At 36.9% G+C, this 23186-nt stretch overlaps 1 protein-coding gene across 13 annotated transcripts in view; it reads right to left on the minus strand.

Annotated features, from left to right (window-relative positions):
* Window positions 1-23186, minus strand: part of ZMYM2 (zinc finger MYM-type containing 2) — an 87493-nt gene that overhangs the window by 40494 nt on the left and 23813 nt on the right. For 12 of the 13 annotated variants that reach the window (XM_027652812.1, XM_027652865.1, XM_027652855.1 and 9 more), the window contains 5 exons: window positions 19110-19395; window positions 15699-15864; window positions 14655-14867; window positions 2439-2589; window positions 1590-1705 (listed from right to left, as the gene is read on the minus strand). In XM_027652812.1, coding sequence (XP_027508613.1) covers window positions 1590-1705; window positions 2439-2589; window positions 14655-14867; window positions 15699-15864; window positions 19110-19395 — 932 coding nt within the window. The remainder of the gene's footprint in view (window positions 1-1589; window positions 1706-2438; window positions 2590-14654; window positions 14868-15698; window positions 15865-19109; window positions 19396-23186) is intronic. The other variant, XM_027652889.1, reaches the window with a different exon arrangement.

Genomic DNA, 23186 nt, shown 5'->3' on the forward strand with positions numbered 1-23186 from the left:
ATTGGCTATTTGTCCTCCAAGGTCGCTTGAAGGAGAGACTGAGGAGGAGGATGAGGAAGGCTCACCCCCAGACTCAATTAAGAAAGACCCCCAAAACATACTGCGCGTGCGTGAGGGGATTTCCGAAGTTCTCACGCGTGCGCAGAAGAGATGCACTTACATAACCGGGAGGTGGGACTGAGGGCCTCGGCCTGGGCGGTGCTGACCACACCTGGGAGGTTGTGGCCACTCAATTAATTGTATAAAAAGCAGATAGTGCTTTCTTGAGAGAGCTAACTTCACACAGGACAACGTTGCCTTTTGGCGGGGACGCCTGCCGGTTTGTGAACTTACTGACTCTCCAAGGATGCAGCTTCTGCTATGGGTAATTATAGACATGCTAGGTCGGTAAGATAACTTTATGGGCAACAGCTGGGTAACTGGGGAGGTCGTGTTGGGGGCTTATTTCTCTCCTCCTTTCTCCCTTTTGGGTTTGTTCGTTTTGTTGGCCACCTCTTGGTAATAAATATTGGTTTTTGTTAAGCTTTTAACGGTGTCTTGGTTTCAAATTTCAGTATGTTTCGAACCCCTCCCTAATACAAGGCCATAATTAATTGTAAGATCATGTACAATAAAACAGATGCTAAACAAGTTTGCAAGAAGTATTACAGATCTGTCATGACATATTAACAATCTGCAGCTATTCTGTTTATCAGTTCCACTGACAGACATCTACCAAATTGGTTAGGATGGAAACACAGAACATGGCTACATGATGGATATCCTGGATAGGATATATTAAGGAAGCAACTAAAACACTGATTTGCTGTCCAGTTGACAGAAAACAGAAAAGTTCAATGGCAAATGGGAAAATTGTGTGTGGGTGTAACTGTTCAACGACACATGAGGAGGCAATTATCAATCATACAGGGCAGATTTGGGAAAACTGTTTTCACAGACAAAAATTGAAACATTTTCTTTACAAATATTCTTTGATCACCTAGAGATGAATCAGTACAACACATTTCCCATATGCTTTAACCTTAAGTCATATTGAAAATATGACATTTTCATAAGTATTGCAGCATCTTCCAATGTGCCTATCACTGGCCCTGCAGTTTCTGGACATAACTTGAACAGCTAGTTTCACCCATTAACAAAATGTCTTAGGCTCTAACCTTTCATTTCAGAGACAGTCACTCTACCCAATGACAGACCTTTACTAGTACTATATTCAATATGAGAATTCTGTTACCACATTTAGTATAAAAGAGACTAAATTTGTTGATCTTCAATGTAAACTAGCAAGGTTCACCTCTGTGAAGAGGCTGAGGTGATAAAAATTAGTGATATTGCTTTGTGTTTTCTTATGATATCAAGGAGAAATTGGTTGTTATTATCTGATTTTATACGTTTAAGACAGCAGCCAGTGTTACCATTATGAAACAGTATTTTAATCAAAGAAATTGCTATGAGCCAGAATTATCTGCTATGTTAATTATAACTCATAAGCACACATATACAAGCAAATTAGTTTAATATGTAACTACTTAACACAGACATAGGTACACAAATATTTAGGGAGGAAAAGGTTTAACACAATAGCTAACCTGAAATTTAGCTACACAACTGGAACTGCAAAAGTTGTACAGTTTTCCATCAGGCATTGTGGCTTGATATTGAGGTAAAGAGTTTCGTTTACAAAAGTGGCAAATAATTTCCATACCTAAAAGAAAAACGTAGTTTACAAACAAAATAAACACAAAATAGTCGTGAAAAAAAAAACTATTACCCTTTCCACTATTTCAATGTAAAAAGCTATGACTTGTCTGTTTTCCAGTCAGCTTCTAGAAGTCACACAAAACTAAAGATCAGCATTAAATATGAAACTGCACCTCCTTCCATAAAATTCACTAGAGCATTTTCAACTTCAGGTTGAGATCTATAACTGCTTTGCATATTGAAGAATATGTGTTTTGAGTTATCTACCAGTTCCTTTCACCTGGATTAAAAACTTTACCTAGACAATATCAATATGCATGATAACTACTTCCTTCCTTCCTTCTCCATCTCTTGGTTGAGGAAAAAAAATGGGGTGGGGTTAGATCAGATACAAGAGAATACGAATTCATGAGCACAAAAACTACATTATTATTCTGTGACACATCAGAGCACATTATGTATCAGATTTTTTCACAGGAGGCCTTAAGAGAGTTGAAAATTGTTTTCAACACCAAGAAAAAAGGCTGGTGGGGAAAATGACCCCCATGGGTCCATTTGCTAGTGTTCAACATAAGGTGGTCTTTTTCTCTTTTGTTTTTAAAGAAGTTAAAAAAACCCTATGAAGTCACATCTGCATAGACTGAGTGTAAAATAAAACCAACCACCCCCAGTCTTCAAACTTAAAAAAAAAAGTCTTCTCTTAGCAGTGATGAAAATCCACCATCCTTTTCACTTACTTTGTGATTTTGCATATTTTGATTTGTGTGTGTTCATGCATACAGTTGAGCAGTATGGCTCCATATATCCATTAGGTCCTATGCACTGAGTCATGTCAAAAAACCTGCACTGTGCTCTGCAGCCAGTACAAGATGTTAATTTGCCACATTTCTAAAACACAAAACAAAGTAAAACAATGGATTAGTTAAAACTACGCTTGGCTTTTGACTTTAAATTATGGTCTTAAAAAAGAAAAAACAAACACAGAAAACTTATTTCTGCAACCTGCTCTTCCATCAAACCCTTCCTATAATCAACTACCTCTCATAATCACCCTCTTAAGAGCATTCGGCACTATGGTTGGGTCTCTTACTCCTAGGGAAAAACCAGCTAAAACTATTCTGTGTAAAGACAAAACACACATACACACACATCCCCTTCAAAAAAATCAAACCAACCAAAATGTCATTCCAAATCCCACCATCTGTGAACTGTGATAAGAGAATACAGCAAGTTGTGCTGAGGTGGAGAGTCTGAAAGAACTCTGTTCCTCTCTCCTTTCTCATAGGGCAACGGTTGTTAGGAAAGAAATAGGAATCTGGCATGGCAAATACGATTCACAGAATGGGTAAGGTTAGAAGTGACCTTTGGTCCAACCTCCCTGCTCAAGCAGGGTCTTCCTAAGGCACATTGCACAGGATTGCATCATGATGGTTCATGAATATTTCCAGTGAGGGAGACTCCACAACCTCTCTGGGCAATCTGCTCCATTGCATGGTCACCCGTATAGTAAAGAAGTTATGAAGAATAAATAATAGTCCTAAACTTTGGAAAGAAAGTACTCTCCAGTCCTCCAGGCAGGAGGAACACACTGCAGAGTTTCTATGTTCCTTACTGAAGTCAATGACGAACTGTGATCTAGTAACAGACTCAATTTTGACATCCCTCAACACAGCAGTCAGTCCATTAAGTTTTCCACAGAATGGAACAAATGTTCTATAAAAAGCACAGAAAAGCTGCACCAAGCAGAAATACTAATGACGCAGTCAACATACAAAATCAATAGTTCTGATGTGCTACATGTATTACATGTCAGTGGTAGGCAAGTATCTCAAGCACCATAAATCAAGTTTCAGAAAAAAATATCTAGACACCTTCCCTGCCCATACAAATAGTATCATGTTTTTGATAGTGACCACAGAAAATTCCTCATTTCAATAGTGATGAGTCTCCTATCAGACAGGCTGTTGCCTTAATGAGCACTAGAAAAGACCCTATCATAACTTAGGTACTTTAGATTTCCTGTCTTCTGTTGAGAAATTTTGGCATTACCTCTTCTTCTTTCCCTATTCTCAAGGACTGAAGGGGGAAGGAAAGGCAAAGCATGTTTCACAGGTGCTTCACTTTGATCAGATAAGAGAAGCTTCAGAGGATATCTTTGCTCTTCCTATCTTTAACCACCTACGTCTGAGAACTAGCTAAATCCAGTCTTACAGACTGCCAGTTCTGTAACATGTCATCTTCCCTATAATAAGAGCATGCAGACAAAAACATACAAATACACATGCCTGTACCACAAACTGGATGTACCACCTTGCAGAGACCAGCAAAATTTCCACATGCTGCTTTGGTGAAACCTTTGTTGTGGGTTTCCTCCAAAAAAGGGTATCTGTCAAGATATCAAGCTCCTGCCTAGAGCAGAGTATAAAATACAACTTCATGATCCTTCCTACCTATCTTATTTTTTACCTTTAAACATGTTACCCAGCACCTAATTATCTTCCTAATGAGCCAAAATATTGACGAAATTCACGCTAAGTACCAAAACCAAAATGCAGCAATTATACTGTTCTATGAGTCAGAGATAGTCTGACAATATACATTCATCTCCTCTGACAGGCTAATAGACAAAGAGGGGCAACAAGAAAACTGCACACAGTATTACCAGTAACAATACAGGAGGCTACATTCATAAAGGACTTGACTTCTTGGAACATGCCTAATGGACAACCACTATAAAAAAAAAATCTGCTTGCACAAACATCCTTGGTATCTCTAGAATAACCTCAAATGTAAATCTAGAAGCACTGAAGCAAACATGTTGGTAAATAACTTAACAGAGAGCATTTAGCAATATAATCAGAAAATAATGCACAGGTAAATGAAACTTGCACAAGTTCCATGTCTGAAAGAAAAATCAAACAGAGGCCATGGTGACTTCAAGAAATGGCAAGATAAAAGTACAAGTTTAGTAAATTAATTTACACTAAGTAGATCAGAGCATAACTGGAAAAAAATCATTGTGTCAACAAACTACACATTTTGACTAAAATTCCTTGAAAGCTGAAATACCTTTTGCTAACCAGCATCTCAATTAATGATGCGCATAAAGAACAGTGCAACAGTGTGTCAATCACTTCTAAATTTCATACATCCTCAAAATTTGGTTTTTTACCGATTTTTACTGATTTCGCCCTAGCTTTTTCAGACTTAAAGCAACAAGAAAAATCTTTATGAATATCTAGTAATAATCTAGCAAATGCAGATCTAATTTATCAAGATTAATAAGAACATGAATTTCCAAAAAACCTGTTAAGAATGCAGAAGATCCTATCAGTGGGTAGAAACAAAACCATAATAGCAAATCTCTCATTTTATTCTTGTCATAGCAACTAAGAAGAGTGTTCAAGCATTCCTGCATTATAGAAGTTTAAACATGCTGTTACACAAGTGAAGAAGATAGGACACTGGTGAAAAAAGAAAATTAGAAAGCCTAAAACCTCTTGAAATTTATTGCTCCTAAAATGTTGTAATCATCATCTCCTTCAAGCTGAACATTTTTCTTGCATTTTTAATTCCTAAACTTGCAAGCTTGAATATTAAAACCATTCTAAAGACAAAGAGTACAACACTATTATTAAAAAAGATTAAAGCATACTTGAAAGTATTCAATCAGTATTACACAGGTATCTCAAACATTTATGCTTTTTAATAGTCTAACTCAAAGACTTCCTCCTGTCCTATGCTTTTGAATAGCCCTATCACAAACCAAGACTTTTGTCCTGTTCTTATGAAATTTCCAGATGAGACTCTCTCTTCTCAAGGTTCTCAGGTAACTTATATTTTTACTCTCATATTCATCACTTGTTCTCTTTCATCTCTAAGAATCTGTAGTATTAATTCCTTTCTGTAGAAAAAGTAACATTTGAGAATCCTTTTATGGAAAGGACCCTTCTAGCTGGCATAAACAAATAGAAGATTCCCTAAACCAAAGAAAACTATAGTAATACATAAGGTCAAAGAATGTCCTTATGAGGTAAAGATTTTTGGCCTGAAAACAAGATAACTCAGGAGGATAATGACAGAACCAAAAATGGTATGATGTAGGGCACTATGGATCAACCGTTCAGTGTCTTTTCTAATATTAACAACTATAAGAAATCACATGAATATCAACAGAAGTTTCAAAACAAACAACAGAAGGCAGCTCGTCATGTAACAAACAGCAAGTCAGCAGACCCTCTTACCAAAGAGAGTCATGGATGGAAAAACTGTTTGTATGTGTTCACAAGGAGACTGGACAAGCAGTAATTAAAGAGACTCACCAAAAACAGCATACAGGAACATTGCATAAAGTTCAAGAGATTCCCTGACCTCTAGAGAGTCAGAAGCTGAGAATGTTCAGGGGAAAATATCCTAAGTACCTGCCCTGTTCTTACTCTTCCCTGCATGCCCACTTACACACCACAGGAGTCTCAATCCCTGACTGGCACCAGAACACCTTTCTCATATTCTTACTACAGTACACTTTTAATTTAGTATTTTAACCATCCTCAAGGAAAAGTGGGTGTTCAGAAAAGAAACCAAGGAAAATGTAATGCTGTTTCAATGTTGTTGATTTTACACGGCAGGAGACAAAAAGAACTTCACTGGCAGAGAGGAAAAACAGAACAAAATACCAAAATCTTCATTACTGATTAATTAAAGAGGGATCTAAAACTGCAAAACTTCCAGACTATTTTAAAAATCTCTGCTTCCTTTTTTGTTTCAGGAGTACAAAGTCACAAGATTAAATAGACTGAAAGGGATCTCCTAGATGTCAAGTGCAATCTCTTGCTCAAGGCAGGATCAGAGGTGGTTGCTTGGGACCTTGTCCAGTCAAATCTGAGTATTTCCAAGGATGAGCATTCCAAAACCCCTCAGGAGGATTTCACAACCCTTACAGAAAAAGCTTTTTCTCTATCTAAAGAAGTTTCCCCTTGTTTTCAAGTTGTGTCTCTTGCTTCTCTTTCTTCTGCTCTGCAGCTCTAAGAAGAGTTCAACTTTGTCGTCTTCTATCTACTTCCACCAGATAACTAATCCCCCTTTACGCTTCCAAGGCTGAACAAACAGGCTCTCCCCAAGGCTGTCTTCCTATGTCACATGCTCTAGCTGTCTAAACATCTTGGTAGGTCTCCACTGAACTTGCATCAGTATGCCAGTGCCCTTCATCCCGTGGAATCCAAAATTGGCCATGGTACTCCAGACGCAGTCTCAAAAACTCAGACGGATGAGAGTCATGGGTCAAGAAAATCACTTCCCTTGTCCTGTTGGCTACACTTTTGCTGATAAAGCAGTAGGTTGCTCACATGGGCTGTGGAGTCTCCATCCTTGGAGATACTCAAAAGGATGTGGTCCTGGACAACCTGCTCCAGGTGACCCTGTTTGACTGGCAGGGTTGAGAAGATGACTTCAAGCACTGTGTGATACAATCCAGAACACAGTTGGCTATCTTTGCTACAACCGTGTTCAACTTCACCAGGACACCCACATCTTTTTCTCTAAAGGTGCTTTCTCGGCAGTTATCTTCCATTTCAGATGAAGTATTGGCTTTATCTTGTGCTTAAACTGGTATTTCAACAGTAAGCAAAAATGACTATAAACAAAACCTGCAGTCAGTGTCCTTCAAAGATGGAATTAACTCAGAACCAAGCCACAAGAGAGAGTATCAAGTATTTTCCTTCTGGGTACCACTTGTAAATTCACATCTACAGCATCCTATGAAAACATATACATGTTTGAGGACTGTAATTTTAAGTAAAATTTAAGTAAAAACACCACCAAATGAGCGTAGAAAATTGTATCCAATTACAAATAAATTAAGTTAAGCCACAGGCAAAATTTCTAAACAATAATGGTCAGTGCTCTTTGAGTGGAATATTGATGGACAGTAGTCTGACATCTGTCCCTCAGTACTCCACCTATATTCTGCCTTGAGATGACCTAATTTTTGCTAGATTCGATTGCATGTTTGACCTCTTCCAAAGCACAGTCCGTGGTAGATGCAGAAGTCTGAATATTCTCCTCTTATTATATTTTATTCTAAACTCACTCATTGTTTTATGACTTGTTGTATACCCTCTTAGAAGCTTAATTCTAGAAATAAGGTCTATTTAATGAAAGGTATCTCATGATAGATAAGACACATTATAAAATAATGTGATATGAAAACTCTTGCAAGTCAGTAGATCTAGATACATTTCAAATATTCATTCCATCCACTAGGACAGTGTCGAACTCAAATGGACAACTACAAAAGTGGTTATCAAGATGCAAGACAAGACATACCAGATGGATGGGATATATTCCAGAATTAAAAGAATTGTTTCAACAGAAATCCAAATTCCTTGAAATAAAGTTCACTTAGAGGGTTTTTGAGGAATTTATATTCTTGCCATTATAACCAACTAAAATTTTAGGAATCTTGATCTTCCATTACATCTTACTGAAAGGAACATGTAAGCTGTTGCATACATCCTATTAAGAAAAAAGATCAAACTCCAAAATAAATGTCAGATAGTCCAATAAATGAAAGTAAGGAGGAGTTTCCAGAAAACAGAAGCAAATAAACAGTAGAAGAAAAGGTAGAACAGGATAGTTTCTAGAAGGATATGATCTGCATCAGAGATGCAAGAAACTTGGAGTCATAGATACCAAGAGGTCTCAGAAAAAATCCCCACACGACTAAGCAGGAAGAAAGGGGAAATAATTGTTCCATGGTTGATAAAGATTTTGTCTTTTAACCATGGCAGAGGGTAAAAAGCATCTAACTATCTCCATTTGTAAAAGTGTACATAGTATTAGACAACAGTATTATCAGAGATTACTTAATACCAAACTAAGTATTACCTGAAGCAAACAAAAGTGGTTTACCATATGAGGAAGAGATTCCACTGTTAAACCATAGTTTGTACTGGCTGAAACCACAGAATTTCTCTTTAAGAGTGACCAGAAATAGGGGGGGGGGGGGGGAGGAAATAAAAGTCCATATTTCTAATATTTCAATGTAAAGGGGCTGTTCAACTCTCATAATTACTGACTTTGTCAGAGTATTTACTCTTGAAACAGACACTTGGAAACGAGAGTTGATAAAACAGTAACAACAGCAAGAAGCAGTCAATTTTGTAGTTAATTGTACTATGAAAATAAAAGGAGGACAGGAAGGACAGTTCTGTTTTAGTAGCAAAAAAGCAAAGAAAAAGAACAGACACTGCATGGGACAAGACAAAGTTGAAAACCCTAGATGCTTCCATTAAAGTACTAAGTGACAAGACATTCTATCACTGCATTTGGTGGTATTTAAACCAGTAGATAACAATACACTGTATGAGACTAAGAACAAACTCTGCATAAGCAATGAACTGTATGCTGCAGAAACGATACGCACATTGTTGTATACAATGAAGGCTCTTAAACCCCTGCACAGAAATAAAACAGATAAAATGAGTTTTAAGAGAGTTTCACAAAAGCAGTTGCTTGGCAAGGAGCAGAATAAGGAAGCACAACTGCCTAGGGTGGGGGTTTTTTATTGCTTGTAAGCGAATAGCTTCAAGGGATGGCATAGCCTGGTTAGTCTCAAAGCACATTTAATAGCAAGTGTTCATGTAATCAAGGAAGTCAATCAAATGTACTTTCAGTCAGTATGGAAGAAAAATTTTTACTAGATAAAAAGATACTGCAAGCAGCCTTTCCAACTAGTAAAACACTCATTTGGCTTGCATTCATCTAGTAGTCACTTCAGTCCAGAGCTATTAAAAAACCTATGAATAAATTGTTAGAGCTCCTTCCCCCCCTTTTTGACAGTAGATGAAGACCATCACTTCCAAAAAGCACCCAAAGAAAGCAAATCCCAGATAATATTCTAACAAGAATTCTAGTTACGGAAACAGCAGAAAAAGCAAAGAAACACCTAAAACTAGCAATGAAGGCATTACATGCTTTCATGGTAGAATCAAGAGCACTGTGGACTGATCAGGTCAGGAAGCAAAGTATATTTTAAATTGACATAGACTCAGCTTTAGCTTAGTTGAACAGCTGAAATTTGAAAGGCATGGTTGGTTGCACAAACTGAGTCACAGAATTGCACTTGTTCCCTAGAACAAGGCCATCAAGTATGTATCCAAATCCAGCAAATCACAACACAACATGGAAACTTCCTTGAAAAGGAAGTTGACTAATTTTGGAGAGACAAAAAAGAAACACTGAAACAACCAGGGTACTTGTGGTTAATATGTACTTATGGCAGGCATATTTGAGGTCAGTTCTAATTTGTTGCATAGATACTAATTTTCAAATGAATCACTACAGTAATTTTTAAAATGGTTACATTTTCCTTTTAATGCTATGGAATGCCTACGCAAAGAAATAAAATATTTCAGCATTTGCACAATTACATGGACAATTTTAGTGACCTCCTTTACAGATGTAATCTCATTCTCTTCAAGTGTTTTTTTGGGTTTTTTTTTTGGTTGGTTGGTTTTTTGGTTTTGTTTAGTGTCATTCTTTAAGTTCCTCTTGCCCCTCTGCATGTAAAGAGTTTTAACCTCAGTGCAACAGTTAAAGTTTACAACTTTGCAGTAGTTGTCATCTTCAGGTTTAAAAAAAATATAACCACTTCCAAAAAGAGTTCTGTTGTGACATTTTATTCAAATTGTTACAGTTACTTAACTTTTCAAGGAATGATTTTATCATTATTTTCTCTTTTTAAAAAAAGCTTGACTTGCATTTCGCTGTCTTCACAAATGGCTGTTGTCATCGAGAAACTAATATGCTCTTGCATATAACTACAGTGAGCATTAATTAGGTTACGCTTATTAATTTTTTTTATTCTTACAGAGATTATTTATTTATATTTCATAACTTTTTTATATGAAAGACACCTAAGCTCAGTAATCACTTTGAGTTTTAGGAAAGAAAGAACAGCCATCACCTCTCAGAAAAGTAAAACACACGATACAATATTAAAGATTAGGTGTGTCTCAGTTTTAAAGCAAGTTCTGAAACTGGTACATAGGAAGCTAAGTGCATCCATCAGCTCTAAAGGAGACTTAAGACACTTTAGAAAAAACCTGTTCTCCGTCCCAGGAATAACACTGTTTCTTCCTCCCACCAACAGTATAAAGCAGAGGAAAGAAACCCTTTGTAGCAAATGTGTTACTTGCTGTAATCCAACTACTTGTCATTCTGAGAGCCACAGTAATTTTTATTACCCATAATTTCAAATTTTTCATTCCAAGAAGAAAAAAATGTCCATGATAAATTATTGAAAATTAATTGTTCAAATCAGTGTAATATTTATTAAAAAAATTGGGATTAAGTAGATAGATAGGTACAATGAGTTTTCATTTATTACTACTACAAAGGTATAGCAATATTGATAGGTGTATGACATTTACAATATAAACTGCTTAATACAAAGCCCATACCAGTATGACCTATTTATTTTACAACTCTTTTTGTAAGAAAACATTTGCTAAAACTGTTAAGTGACAGACAATAATTACTTGTACAACACAACGCTGTAATCAAATGATAACACAACTTTTTCTATATTATTGATTTCATTAAGTTTATTTCAGTATGAAATGACTCTCCCGAACTCTCTCCTTCACCAGTTCTCCTTTAAAAGCAGAAGAAAATATTGTTACAATTGAACAAAACAACCTACAATTTACTAATTGTGGCCCAGTGGGTTGTCAGTGACATTTTCTGAAGTCGAAATTTCTTTTCTAAAAACAGAATTCCTTGAACACATTCAATTCAAAAAACCTCAATGCAAATAAAAGTTCAAATCAAAATAAATCCTGCTAGACAACTAAATATTCCCAAATAATTGTGTCCTGAGTAACTTTGGACACCTACAGCATACACTAAAACTCCTAATTTTTGAGCAACATAGAATGCTTTGGGTTGGAAGGGGACCTTGAAGATCATCTGGTTCCAACACCCCTGTCATGGACAGGGACACTTTTCACTAGACCAGGTTGCTCAGAGCCCATCCAACCTAGCCTTGAACACCTGTGCCAGTGTCTCACCTCCACCATAGTAAAGAATTTTCTCCCAACATCTAATCTAACCTACTCTCTTTCAGTTTAAACCCATTACCCTTTGCACTGTCATTGGATGTTCTTGCAAATAGTCTTGCCCTTTAGGGAAGGGCTACAGATGTCATTTATCTGGACTTCTGTAAAGCTGCTAACATGGTCCCCCACAACATCCTTCTCTCTAAATTGGCGAGTGATGGATTCTATGGGTGGACTGTTAAGTGGATTAGGAATTGGTTGGACAGTCACAGTCAATGGCTCAGAGTCCCACTGGACATCAGTGAAGAGTGGTGTCCTCAGGGATCCATACTGGGACCAGTGTTATTTAATATCTTCATTAATGACATAGACAAAGGGATTGAGTGCACCCTCACCAAGTCTGCAGATGACATCAAGTTGAGTGGTCCAGTTGACAAACTTGAAGGACAGGACACCATCCAGAGGGACCTGGACAAGCTCAAGAAGTGGGGCCATGGGAATCTCATCAGGTTTAACAAAACCAAGTACAAGGTGCTGCACCTGGGTATGGGCAACTCCCAGCATCAATACAGGCTGGAGGATGAACAGATCGAGAGCAGCCCTGGGGAGAAGGACTTGGGGGGGGCTGGTGGATAAGACGCTGGACATGAGCCAGCAGTGTGCACTTGCAGCCCAGAAAGCCAGTTGTATCCTGGGCTGCATCAAAAGCAGCATGGCCAGCAGGAGGGGATTCTGCCCCTCTACTCTGCTCTGATGAGACTCCACCTGGAGTTCTGTGTTTAGCTCTGGTGTCTCCAGCATAGGAAATACATCAACCTGTTGCAGTAACCAAAGAGGAGGGCCAACAAGTTGATCAGAGGGTTGAAGCACCTCTCCTACAAGAAAAGGCTGAGGGAATTGTGATTGTTCAGTCTGGAAAAGAGAAGGCTTCGAGGTGATCTAATTGTGGCCTTCCAGTACCTGAAGGGAACTTACAGGAAAGATGGGGTACTCCATCACAAAAAGCCACTAGGTTGGTCAGACAGGATTTTCCCTTAAGAGTTTCTCTTTATATCAAAAATACTCCAAACCCTTCACACTCCAGAAATATTTGAAACCTACCAGTTAAGAATTACACTTAATCACCATTCCAAACCAGATGCACATGAGCACTCAAATAAAGCTTCTCACAGCCTATTACACTTGCACAGTACCAAATATTTCAACAAAGGAATTAAGAACCTGCTTGCATAAAATCTGCTTGTCAGAATACACCAAAATGTCTTGATTTTAAAGGTTCTCCTAAGGATCCTCACAATAATGCACAATACTCGACACTACTTGTGAAGGTTCTTGGTACTGCAAACTGCTCTTCCTCCCCAAATCAAACCAGAACATACAACTTGCTACCCATATCCTTCTCATTCTCTAATACATATCTAAACAGAAAATACAACAATATCTGAACAAATAGAGTACATTCTAAGAGTTAAGTATAAATTTATCATTCATCCTCTCAAAATTCCATGTTCACTTCATATTCCACATGCAGTGTATGTTATATTGGTTGTGTGGGAATGTCTCAAGTTCAAAGTTAATCTCAGGCCTTTTTGTTTCTTCAAGATACAGTATTCAATATTTCTTCAAGTCTTTCCATGGCTTCTGGGCATGGTTATGTTTTTAATATCTTGGAAACCTATCCTGTCCCTTTTGGCATAGCTGTGACAAAAGAATAATGCTTATGTTATGTTTCCAGTTACACCATTTCCAGATTTGCTCTTTACGCATAGCATATACACAAGAACAGCCATCCCCAAAAGCATCAGAACTGAATGTCCAGTGAGAAAATACAAATACATGAGGCAACATTAAAGAACCTTACAATATTCAGCACTGTGATGCCTCTTCTTCTCTTGGACCACTGGTTTCTTAAAAATGGAAAGAGATGAAGAAAGAACCCCATGCAATGTGCAGCACTGGGGCCACTCACATATTCAGGTTTGATTTTCAAAATCAGAAACAGAAATTTCTTGCAAGTAAAACAGTACTGTGATATTTGAGAACACTACCCCTATAAACTCAGAGCAGAACATGCCAAGCAAAAGAACCCAAACAAAAAAAACTAGAATACCCCAATGGCGTATCCTCCCCAGAAATATTTAATATTTCAGAGCTATCCTATTATACTGTAAATGCTGTGGTTAACATTTAAACCGTCCAGCCACCATTAGCAAGATGCTTCAGAGCTAAACTGGTTCTGTAATATGTAAAAGACATCAGCATCACTTGTCTTGATTTGGAATTATTTTTAACCACAACAATTATTACTATCTTAACAATCTAAAGAATAAATTAAAAACAAACCAAGTAAAGAAAATGAAGGCAGAAAATTTAACACATGGAAAGATGAGAGTAACAATATTTTTTTTAATCCTATGCTGTACAGTGGAGATTAGACAGTATAAGTACAGAGTCAAAGTGTAACCAGTTAGAGCCTTCTTGCAGCAATGTCCAACCTGTATACTCTGCATATTTTTGAATGTTTCAACTGCATACAAGTGAGCTTTTATATCTAAAAAGGAACTTAAGGACCAGTAAGCCTCTGTGTTTTGCTTGCTATTAATACACTTCAGATACACCCATTAGAAAGAAATAAAAGTTATTAACAGAAACTTTTATTTCAATTATATTTTCATTAATAACAATCAGATATCACTATTACAGTAACATTAAAAAAAGCCAGTAGTAAAAGTTCCATTGCAGCTACTTTGCCCTCATTGGCATTAATTTCATTTTTGGAAGTCTTTGTTACTTATGTTTTCTCATGAGAAGCAAAACTATGTTATTAGTAGCAGGATAAACTTAAGAAGTACTAATGTTTATTTAATTATAATTTATAGATAAAGAAGTAATTACCTGCTTGTATTCACCAACGCAGTTCTGACAGCAGAATCTTTTTTGCTGACCATCAATAGTAAGAACATTGTTTCCAGCTCCTTTACTGGGCAAATACTCCCCACAGTGCTCACAGCAATTCATTATTAAACCATTTGCCATCCTGTATCTATTGAAGCAATGGTCACTGCACAGCTTATGAGTCATATTTTTAAAGCTAACTTCATGACGAATCTAAAAAATAAAAATAAAAATTATTCTATCACCACACAAGCACAAACTAGTAGACTAGCCAGAAGTCTTACATTCTAGTACAATAACTAAAACCAGATTATACTAGCTCACTATTTTAGAACAGAGATGCTTGAAATGACCATGAAATCTAGAAACAGGAATGGGTGCCTCTGTTGTCTCTCCAAAGTTCTATGAAAAAAATCTTGGACCCATCTGCTCTTTAGCCTATAAGGAAAGACCACGGGGAAGGATGTAGTCATTGCATATCACAGCAGGTCAATTTATGCAATTTTATAAAATGGTCAATTTGCAGGCTAACAACACAGCATATGAAGACTGGCCAGACACACATGCTGTGTAAAGCAGTAGTCTAAACTATAGTGAGCTGGGTAACGGCATCAAGAGTAAATAAACACGTTCACAAGAATTCCCAAAGTACACACATTCTACAGATTTCTACAACCATCTGCATTATCTTTCTAAAGATATAGTAAAAGAAGCAGGTAATACAGTAAAATCTTGACTTTTTTCCAACAGCAATTCTTCTACTGGGAGATCTGGTTTATAATTACAAGATTCCATGCCTAGTAGAACAGATTATTAGCAAAAGGCACTTCAAGTTTCTGAAACAAAAATCAAATATTAACCTCTTGGAATTCTTTCTTCTCTCAGTTGCTCTTCATGAATATTAAGCCTACATATCCTAATATCTCATAGCATATGAAAATACTGAAAATAAGGAAATTTAAAATCTTCAGTTCTCTTATTTCAGAATATAAGTGAATATGTCATTATTGAGAAAGATAAGAGGAAAAAAACAGTCAATCAGACCTCAGTTAGTTTACCACAGATAGTGCATCTTGATTTATTCAAAGCTCCTTTTGAGGGATTCTGCTTATCTTCATAGAAGGATAAACATGATGTACTGCAAAACTCCTGAAAAGACTCACTTGAATCTACTTGAGCAACTATGGTACCTTTCATTGTTGTTATATCTCTGAAAGACAAAAAAAAGAATTCATGGCTTGTGTATAAATACATACATATATTTAAACAAGAACACTTCATATGTTATAAGATTCATTCTTCCTTTCAATGCTTACATTTCAGAAGTTTACTTAGTGTACAGTTGTTAGTGACAGGATGAACACTAAGTTTAACAATATTTTTACACTACTCTAAGTACTGCAAGTATGTCTTTACTGTGCAAAACCCTATTTTATTTTCTTTGGATTTGGGTTATTTTTTCCCCATTAGATTATTCTAGAACTAAGAACATTAATGCACCGTTAGATGCAATTGTGTCAAACTGAATTTTATACAAAAAAATTAACATCAAATTTGACCAAGCCATTTTCTAACTTTACATAAAAGTTACATACTTAAGTTTCATATGAAAAACTCAGATTCATAGTAAAAAAATAATAAATGGTCTTTACTTCTATATAGCTCCACCATTTCCAGTATGTATCTCAGGATAAGATGAGAGAAGGAGAGAGAGAGTTTTTTTCTCATATTTCTGAAACTTATAAATACAACCAAAAAGTTTAAAACTCTACCACAAACTTATCCTGAAGTTTTATAATTTAAAAAAGTTAATTCCACCATTAAAGTTCCACAGCACCTCAACAGTTCCTGCAGTTGCCCATGAAATTGTGTAAATTTAATGCATTAAACCAGAAAACCAACCATTAATAAAACTAATTTGGAATTGAACAAACCTTCTAACCAAACTTACTTATACCATCCCAAACTATCACATACCATACATTAGAAGCAGCAAGGAGAAGAAATAAAAGCTTCCCCTTTTGCCTTCTAAGCAAAAAAACCCGCTATTATTGACATACAGGAAATGCTATTGGTAAAAATATATAAAAAAATTGACTGGGCACATCTGGATCACCAGCTGGAAAATACATGCCCAAGACACTCAATACCTATGAGCCCCAAAATGAAGATGAGTGAAAAAAACCTAGACAGACTCCCTTGAAAATAAAATCGTACCGCCCCTGGATATTAACACTTGCAAGCCTGCCTTCTTCCATCAAGGTCAGCATATTTTGGTTTACTTTCTGGAAAGCAAGTAAGATCTGTGCTAGGGAGTGCTATCTCTCCTGTTCTGCAAAACAAAGGCAGAGCTCCCACCCCCGAGGAGCTTACGGCTTCTGGCAGGATTCCACCAGGACTTACACATGCTATTAACTTGTATCAAAGCACATATTAACTTGCACCAAAGGAGACCAGTGCAAAGTCAAAGACTAACACAAGACAATAAAAACTATAAACACTAAGGAGAACGCCAGGTAATTCCTATACCTTCCTTCTTACGTAGTTACAAAGGTTCAGAAGAGTGCTAGAAAAGTGGACTACAATAAAATACCTAGGAATTTTGACTTTTCAGATGCAGCCATATAATTCTTTAAAAAAGTTTATCGTAGGCTTTACTTTCTCCACTTCAAAGAAATCTAAGTATTTAAAGATACATCTAAGCACAACCTCCAAAAGTCTGATGTGATAACCAAAAGACCTGACAACTACTATCATCTATGCAACCTACGTTCGAGATCTCCTGGATTTTCTGAAGTCCTCTTACCCTTCACTGAACTGCAATCTGACAACATTATGTTTTCTTTAGTAGGAAAAGAACACAGAAGCAAGCATGGGGCATGGTACCTGGAGTGCTACCACCAGGTAGCAAAAAAAGGTGAATAAGACTGAGTTTCATAATGAAATCACACTACAGAGAACAATTTAATGCATATGCTACCTTCTATTTAACAGTAATTAACTAAAAACGGCATAGTATTGGAAAAGTAAACACTAACATCACCTCAGAAATTGCCAAAGGTGACTTCACAGAGGTTGTCTAGAAATTAAATACAGTAAAACTATTTTAAATAACCCAAAAAGCTGGAAATAAAGTATATTCCTCATAATTTAAAAATAAAGCCTTTTCATTTGGGGCAGTTTTGTATGTAGTCTCTTACAATACACAGATTAAGTATAACTTTATCATAAAGTTAGCTGATTATGGTAGTCACCAAATTACTTCTAAAAAAATAATAGTGTATAAACACATAACATGCCAACAGTAAGAGTACAGATTGCTTTTGACTAGCCCTGTAGAGGAAAGGGTTCAGAGAATTTGAGTTTTTACATGTATTTTAAAAAATATACAACATGTTAAATCTTCTAGGTTTTTAGTGTACTAAGGTATGAATACACAGGATATCAACAATTTTCTATACTTTATTTTTACTGAGTGTCAAGAAGGAAAAAAAAAACCAGTAGTTTACATCTGATTACAAGCCATTAATCCACCACACTGCACACCAAAGTAAAACTTTTTCACTAGTTTAAAATCTGTGATTGAGCAAAGACCACACTCCCCAAAGCACACATTAACAAAGTCAGTCTTTACTGCAAGCCTTCTTTAGTTCAGAGAGAATTTGTCTTTTAACCAGGGTCACCACAGCATGTACCAGACTGAGAACATGAGAAAGTGCAGTAATCAGTACAATGAAAGAAAAAGATAGTACAGTTATTTTGTACACTTAAACACTACACAGTTATAGAAGACTTCTCTTTGGCAATTTAAGTTTACCAAATAGTGAAAAATTACTAGTCAAACCTGACCCATAACCTAGAATAAGCCACTCCTAGATATGCTTGCCACTCCCTCTGTACTGCCCACTTAAGGTTTCTCCAGCTACAAAATTGCCATAGTAGCCCCACTTATGGCGGAAAATATAAGGTTTTTCCTCTCACCATACTGCCAAGACTGGAAGAGCTCCCAAGCTTCTTCCAGCTTCTTGCAATTATCAGTTTCTCCTCCCTTTAAAGCCTCTTGATTTTGTATCTTCATCTATCAAAATGAGTGCTTTCCACATAACACAGAGTCTACTTTTTCCATAAAGGACTTCATACATGAAGTATATTTTGTCACAGGTTATACTATAACTGGACACCTTGTCTTAAAAAACCCCAACAGTTATTTTTAGTGTACTGGCTTTTAATGCAACAATTTCTCATGCTCTGAATTCAAAAGCTGGTACATTTTTTTTTTTTTTGCTACAGCAGACACAGCGAATTCAACATTTCCAAACAACATTGAAGTGACACTAAATAAACTACTTATATAATCAGATTTTATATTATCAATGGAGCAACTCTCACACATGCATGAGTATCTCAAGTACTACTGGATTTAGTTGCTAATGTGAAACAAAATAAAAAACTCACTTTCTGCACATAACACAAAGTTTCTTTGGAGTGGGTTTGTGTGAAAATGATGAGAGGCAGGTAGTAGAACAAAAAAGGTGAGCCGATCCTTTCCGCTGATATGCAGTCTGTCCCTTTTGTAAAGGCTTTTTACAGTTCGCACATGTGACTTTAACCTGTTTAGAAGGCTGTTGCTGGGCAGAAGGCTGGAAAATTTGCTTAGGAAGTGATGCTACAGGTGACAAGGAATCCACACCTGGTTGCTTCTGATTCCTAGGGAAGGAAGCTGACTGAGATATCCAAGAATCTTCAAGACAAAAAACCCAAACAAAAATGTAAGTGAAGAGACATGTACATACACATTTATAGAATAACATTCACAGATGTATGATCATAAAAATCATTTTTCTGTTGGAACTAACAACAGAAGAAAGATGTTTTCAATTCAGATTTAAAGTAACATCCCATTTGATGGTACCATTCTCCGTTGTTACAAACCTTCAGAACATTAACAAATTCCAGGATGGCCCTATCTTACATCTAGTGACAAGTTTTGCAGACTTTGATTCACTTGCACTGGGTTTGCAAACTGGCAATTTTATCTTCAGAAAAACAACGTTGCAGTTAGCAACTGCAATTAAAAGATAAAAAGAGACCAACAGAGAACATGGAATGTCTAAACCAATATTTGAGACAAACTCTGCAAATTTGTAAGAACGTGAAGTCTTAAATTTTCATTAGTTACTTTGTTCTAAAGCTGTAACTAGAGACAAACCCTAGAACTGGGGTTCCCCATACTCGTTTCCTAGTCCAGCCTACAGCCAGAGAACTATACTGCAGATAGAGTGAAACATAGTGGTTCCACATCTGAGATCTGCATCCATGCCATTGAATCCTGCAAAAGTTTGTGGTTTTCTCAATAACCTTTTCAATGCAAGGAATACCAGTTAATGTGCAAACTTGAAAGGTCATGAGTTTCAAGTCTTCCTCAGTAGAAATCAGTGAACCTAGAAACTATTTCCTTTAGTTCTGGCAATACATAAATCCAAGACTCTGTGTTCCAGACTGCACTAGTCTTCCATCTGTATTTTTGGAAAACAGGTTACCATGGAACAAAGTCATCTTTGCCCAAACTTTTGTAGCATAACCTGCTACATGAGTAACTTGCAGAACGAGAATGTAAGCAAAACATTTTCTCTAAAAGAAATACATCTAGAAAGATCATATGTTAAGTTACATGCTCCATATCTTGGCTTGGAGCAGAATGTACAGTTCTGGCGGAAAAAGAAATCCCCCAATAAAATTTCATTTCTAGACTTTTCTCTGGAATTTGAGCTTTCATTCAAAACAATTATCACCAGAATTTAGGAATGTTGAGCTTCTAAAGACTGCCAATAATAAAACATTACTTAAACATGAATTAAAACTGAATAAAAACAATTTTGCATTACAAAAAACATTTACACAAATTCTCAACAGTATGTCTGTTATACCAAATAGTGTTACAGCACTTGGGACTTACAGCCTTGAATGTCTTACTGCAGTAATTCAGCATATTCCTGGACTGTTATTACAACTGGTATTAATACCCAAATATAAGAAAGATGATTTTAAATTCTATGACTCCAGATAACAAAACCCTCAACCTACAGACGTCAGTAACTGACTATACCTCCTTAAGGAACATTATCTTAGTCCACAATTGTTCATTAAGAAGAAGGCATCCTTTCCTCATATTATTTTCTGAAGTCCTTTCTTTCCCCAAAGGTTTTATTAACAACATACTCTGATGTGTTACTTTAAAATTCATTTTAGGAACAAAGTTCCAAGAACCCTTGTTAGTGAAACAAACAACATACATTCATTAGCAGGTAAAAGATAATTTTCTGGTGTGACTTTGTAGCTGTCAAGGATGTCCTAATTCTCACACATGTAAGACAAGCTAGGAACTCATCCATTGTTAATGCTTGAGGGTAAACAGAAGAGCTGGAATAAAGAGGTGAGGGGAAGAGGAAAAGGTCACAAAACAAAACACATTTCTCTTTAAACCATTAAAGAGGCTTACTTTGGAAGGCATGAGTATCCTTACTGACAAACTAAGCTGACAAGCTACCACAGTGCTTAAAGTTAAAATTCACTTGAGTGCCCTCTTCAAACTTTTCTATACATCTACTACTTCATATATATATATAGCACCTTAACACCTCGAAGTATTTTGGATTCTCCACCTTTCTCACAGATTTCAAATGAAAGCACATTGTCTCTCTTATCAGGAATGCACAGCATGTGCAGTAGAGTTATATCTGCTTGTAATTCCAGTAGTGTTCAAATGCCACTCATGAAAACTGGAGTTTGCTGGACTCATTCGGGTTTGAAACTTTCGCCATGACTTTCTAATACCTCATTAAGACTATTTCAATTATTCCTTAGTTTCTTAAGGCTTCAAATGGCCACCCCTGACATTTTGTTGCATTTCTTCTTCCACAAACACACCAAAAGAAAATATTCATTTTTATATTATGCCTTATTTTCACACCTCACTTCTCAACCATGTTACCTCCTCCGCTTTAGATTCTCTGCAAAGATCTGTAAAATCTGGTTTTCATGTCCTTGAACTGAGAAGGTGTATCACACTTCCTTTGTTGATTCCTGATGAGTTTCCATGCCTCACTGCCTTATGTCTTCATCCTTCAGGTTCCTACCTGCAATACTTTATTGGCCAAGTTTATGAGGCTATACAGTTTCATGTTCAACTTCTTACTACAATGGCTTTTCAGGTTGTTCCCATTCTTTCTTATTCATTCCTGCTCTAAACTGCTATAAAATTATTCCTTATTCTCATTTGTACCATTTATTCGCAGAGCCATGTTGCAAAAATGACATCTTTTAAACAAGTTGAAAAAAATGTGTCATTACAACTTGGGGCAGAGGTGGGGAAGAACATAGTACTGAAGTTTTACAGAGGTACACAGCTCAAAACATTTGCATTAATAACCTGGTTCAGATCAGGGCAATTCTGAAATGCATTCTCAATTTAGGTGTTGGCTTTGTTTCTGAAGCATTTTTGAAGCACAAAAACTACTCTATTGAGAGAAACAAAACCTAAGTTCCAGTCCAAAGCATATGAAACTCATCTACATGGACTTCTGTTCATCTACCTGGACTTCTCCAAGATCTTTGATGTGGTCCCCCACAACATTCTTGCGCTAAATTAGAGACATATAGATTTGACGGACAAGGAATTGGCTGGATAACTGCATCCAAAGAATCACAGTTAATGGCTCAATGTCCAAGTAGAAATCAGTAACAAGCTGTGTCCCTCTGGGGTCCATACTGGGACTGATACTATTTAGTAACTTCATCAACAGCACAGACAGTGAGATTAAGCACACCCTCAGCAGATTTACTGCAGACACCAAGCTGAGTGGTGCAGCTGATACACCAGAGAGACCTTGACAGCCTTGAGGAATGAGCCCACATGAACATCATAAAGCTCAACAAGACCAAGTGCAAGGTCTTTCCTCTCCATCAGGGTAAGCCTCAATATCAATACAAACTGGGGGCTAAATGGATTGAAGGCAGGCCTGCAGAGAAGGACCTGGGAACACTGGTAGATGAAAAACCGGACGTGAGCCACCAGTGTGCTTGCAGGGTGATTCTGTCCCACTTCTCTGCTCTGGTGAGACCCCACCTGGAGTATTGCATCCAGCTCTGGGGTCCCCTGTACAAGATAGAAATGAGCCTGTTAAAGCAGGTAGAAAGGAGGAACATAAAAAGTGACAGAAGGCTGGAACACTGCTCCTGTGAAGAAAGGCAAAGAGTTTGGAGTTGTTCAGTCTGGAAAAGAGAAGACTGTGGAGACCGTATTGCAGCCTTTCAACATATAAAGGGGGCTTATAAAAAAAGATGGAAACTTTTTAACAAGCCCTGTAGTAACAGGGCAAGAGGCAATGCCTTTAAATTGAAAGAGGGTAGGTTTACATTGGACATGTGGAATAAATTTTTTACATGAAGGTGGCAAGATGGTAAGACACTGGAATGGGTTACCCAGAGAAGCTGTGGATGCCCCATCCCTCAAAAGTGTTCAAAGTCAGGTTG

The sequence above is a fragment of the Corapipo altera genome, unplaced genomic scaffold (assembly GCF_003945725.1).
Source record: "Corapipo altera isolate COAL_440 unplaced genomic scaffold, ASM394572v1 0, whole genome shotgun sequence".
NCBI classification, from domain to species: Eukaryota; Metazoa; Chordata; class Aves; order Passeriformes; family Pipridae; genus Corapipo; species Corapipo altera.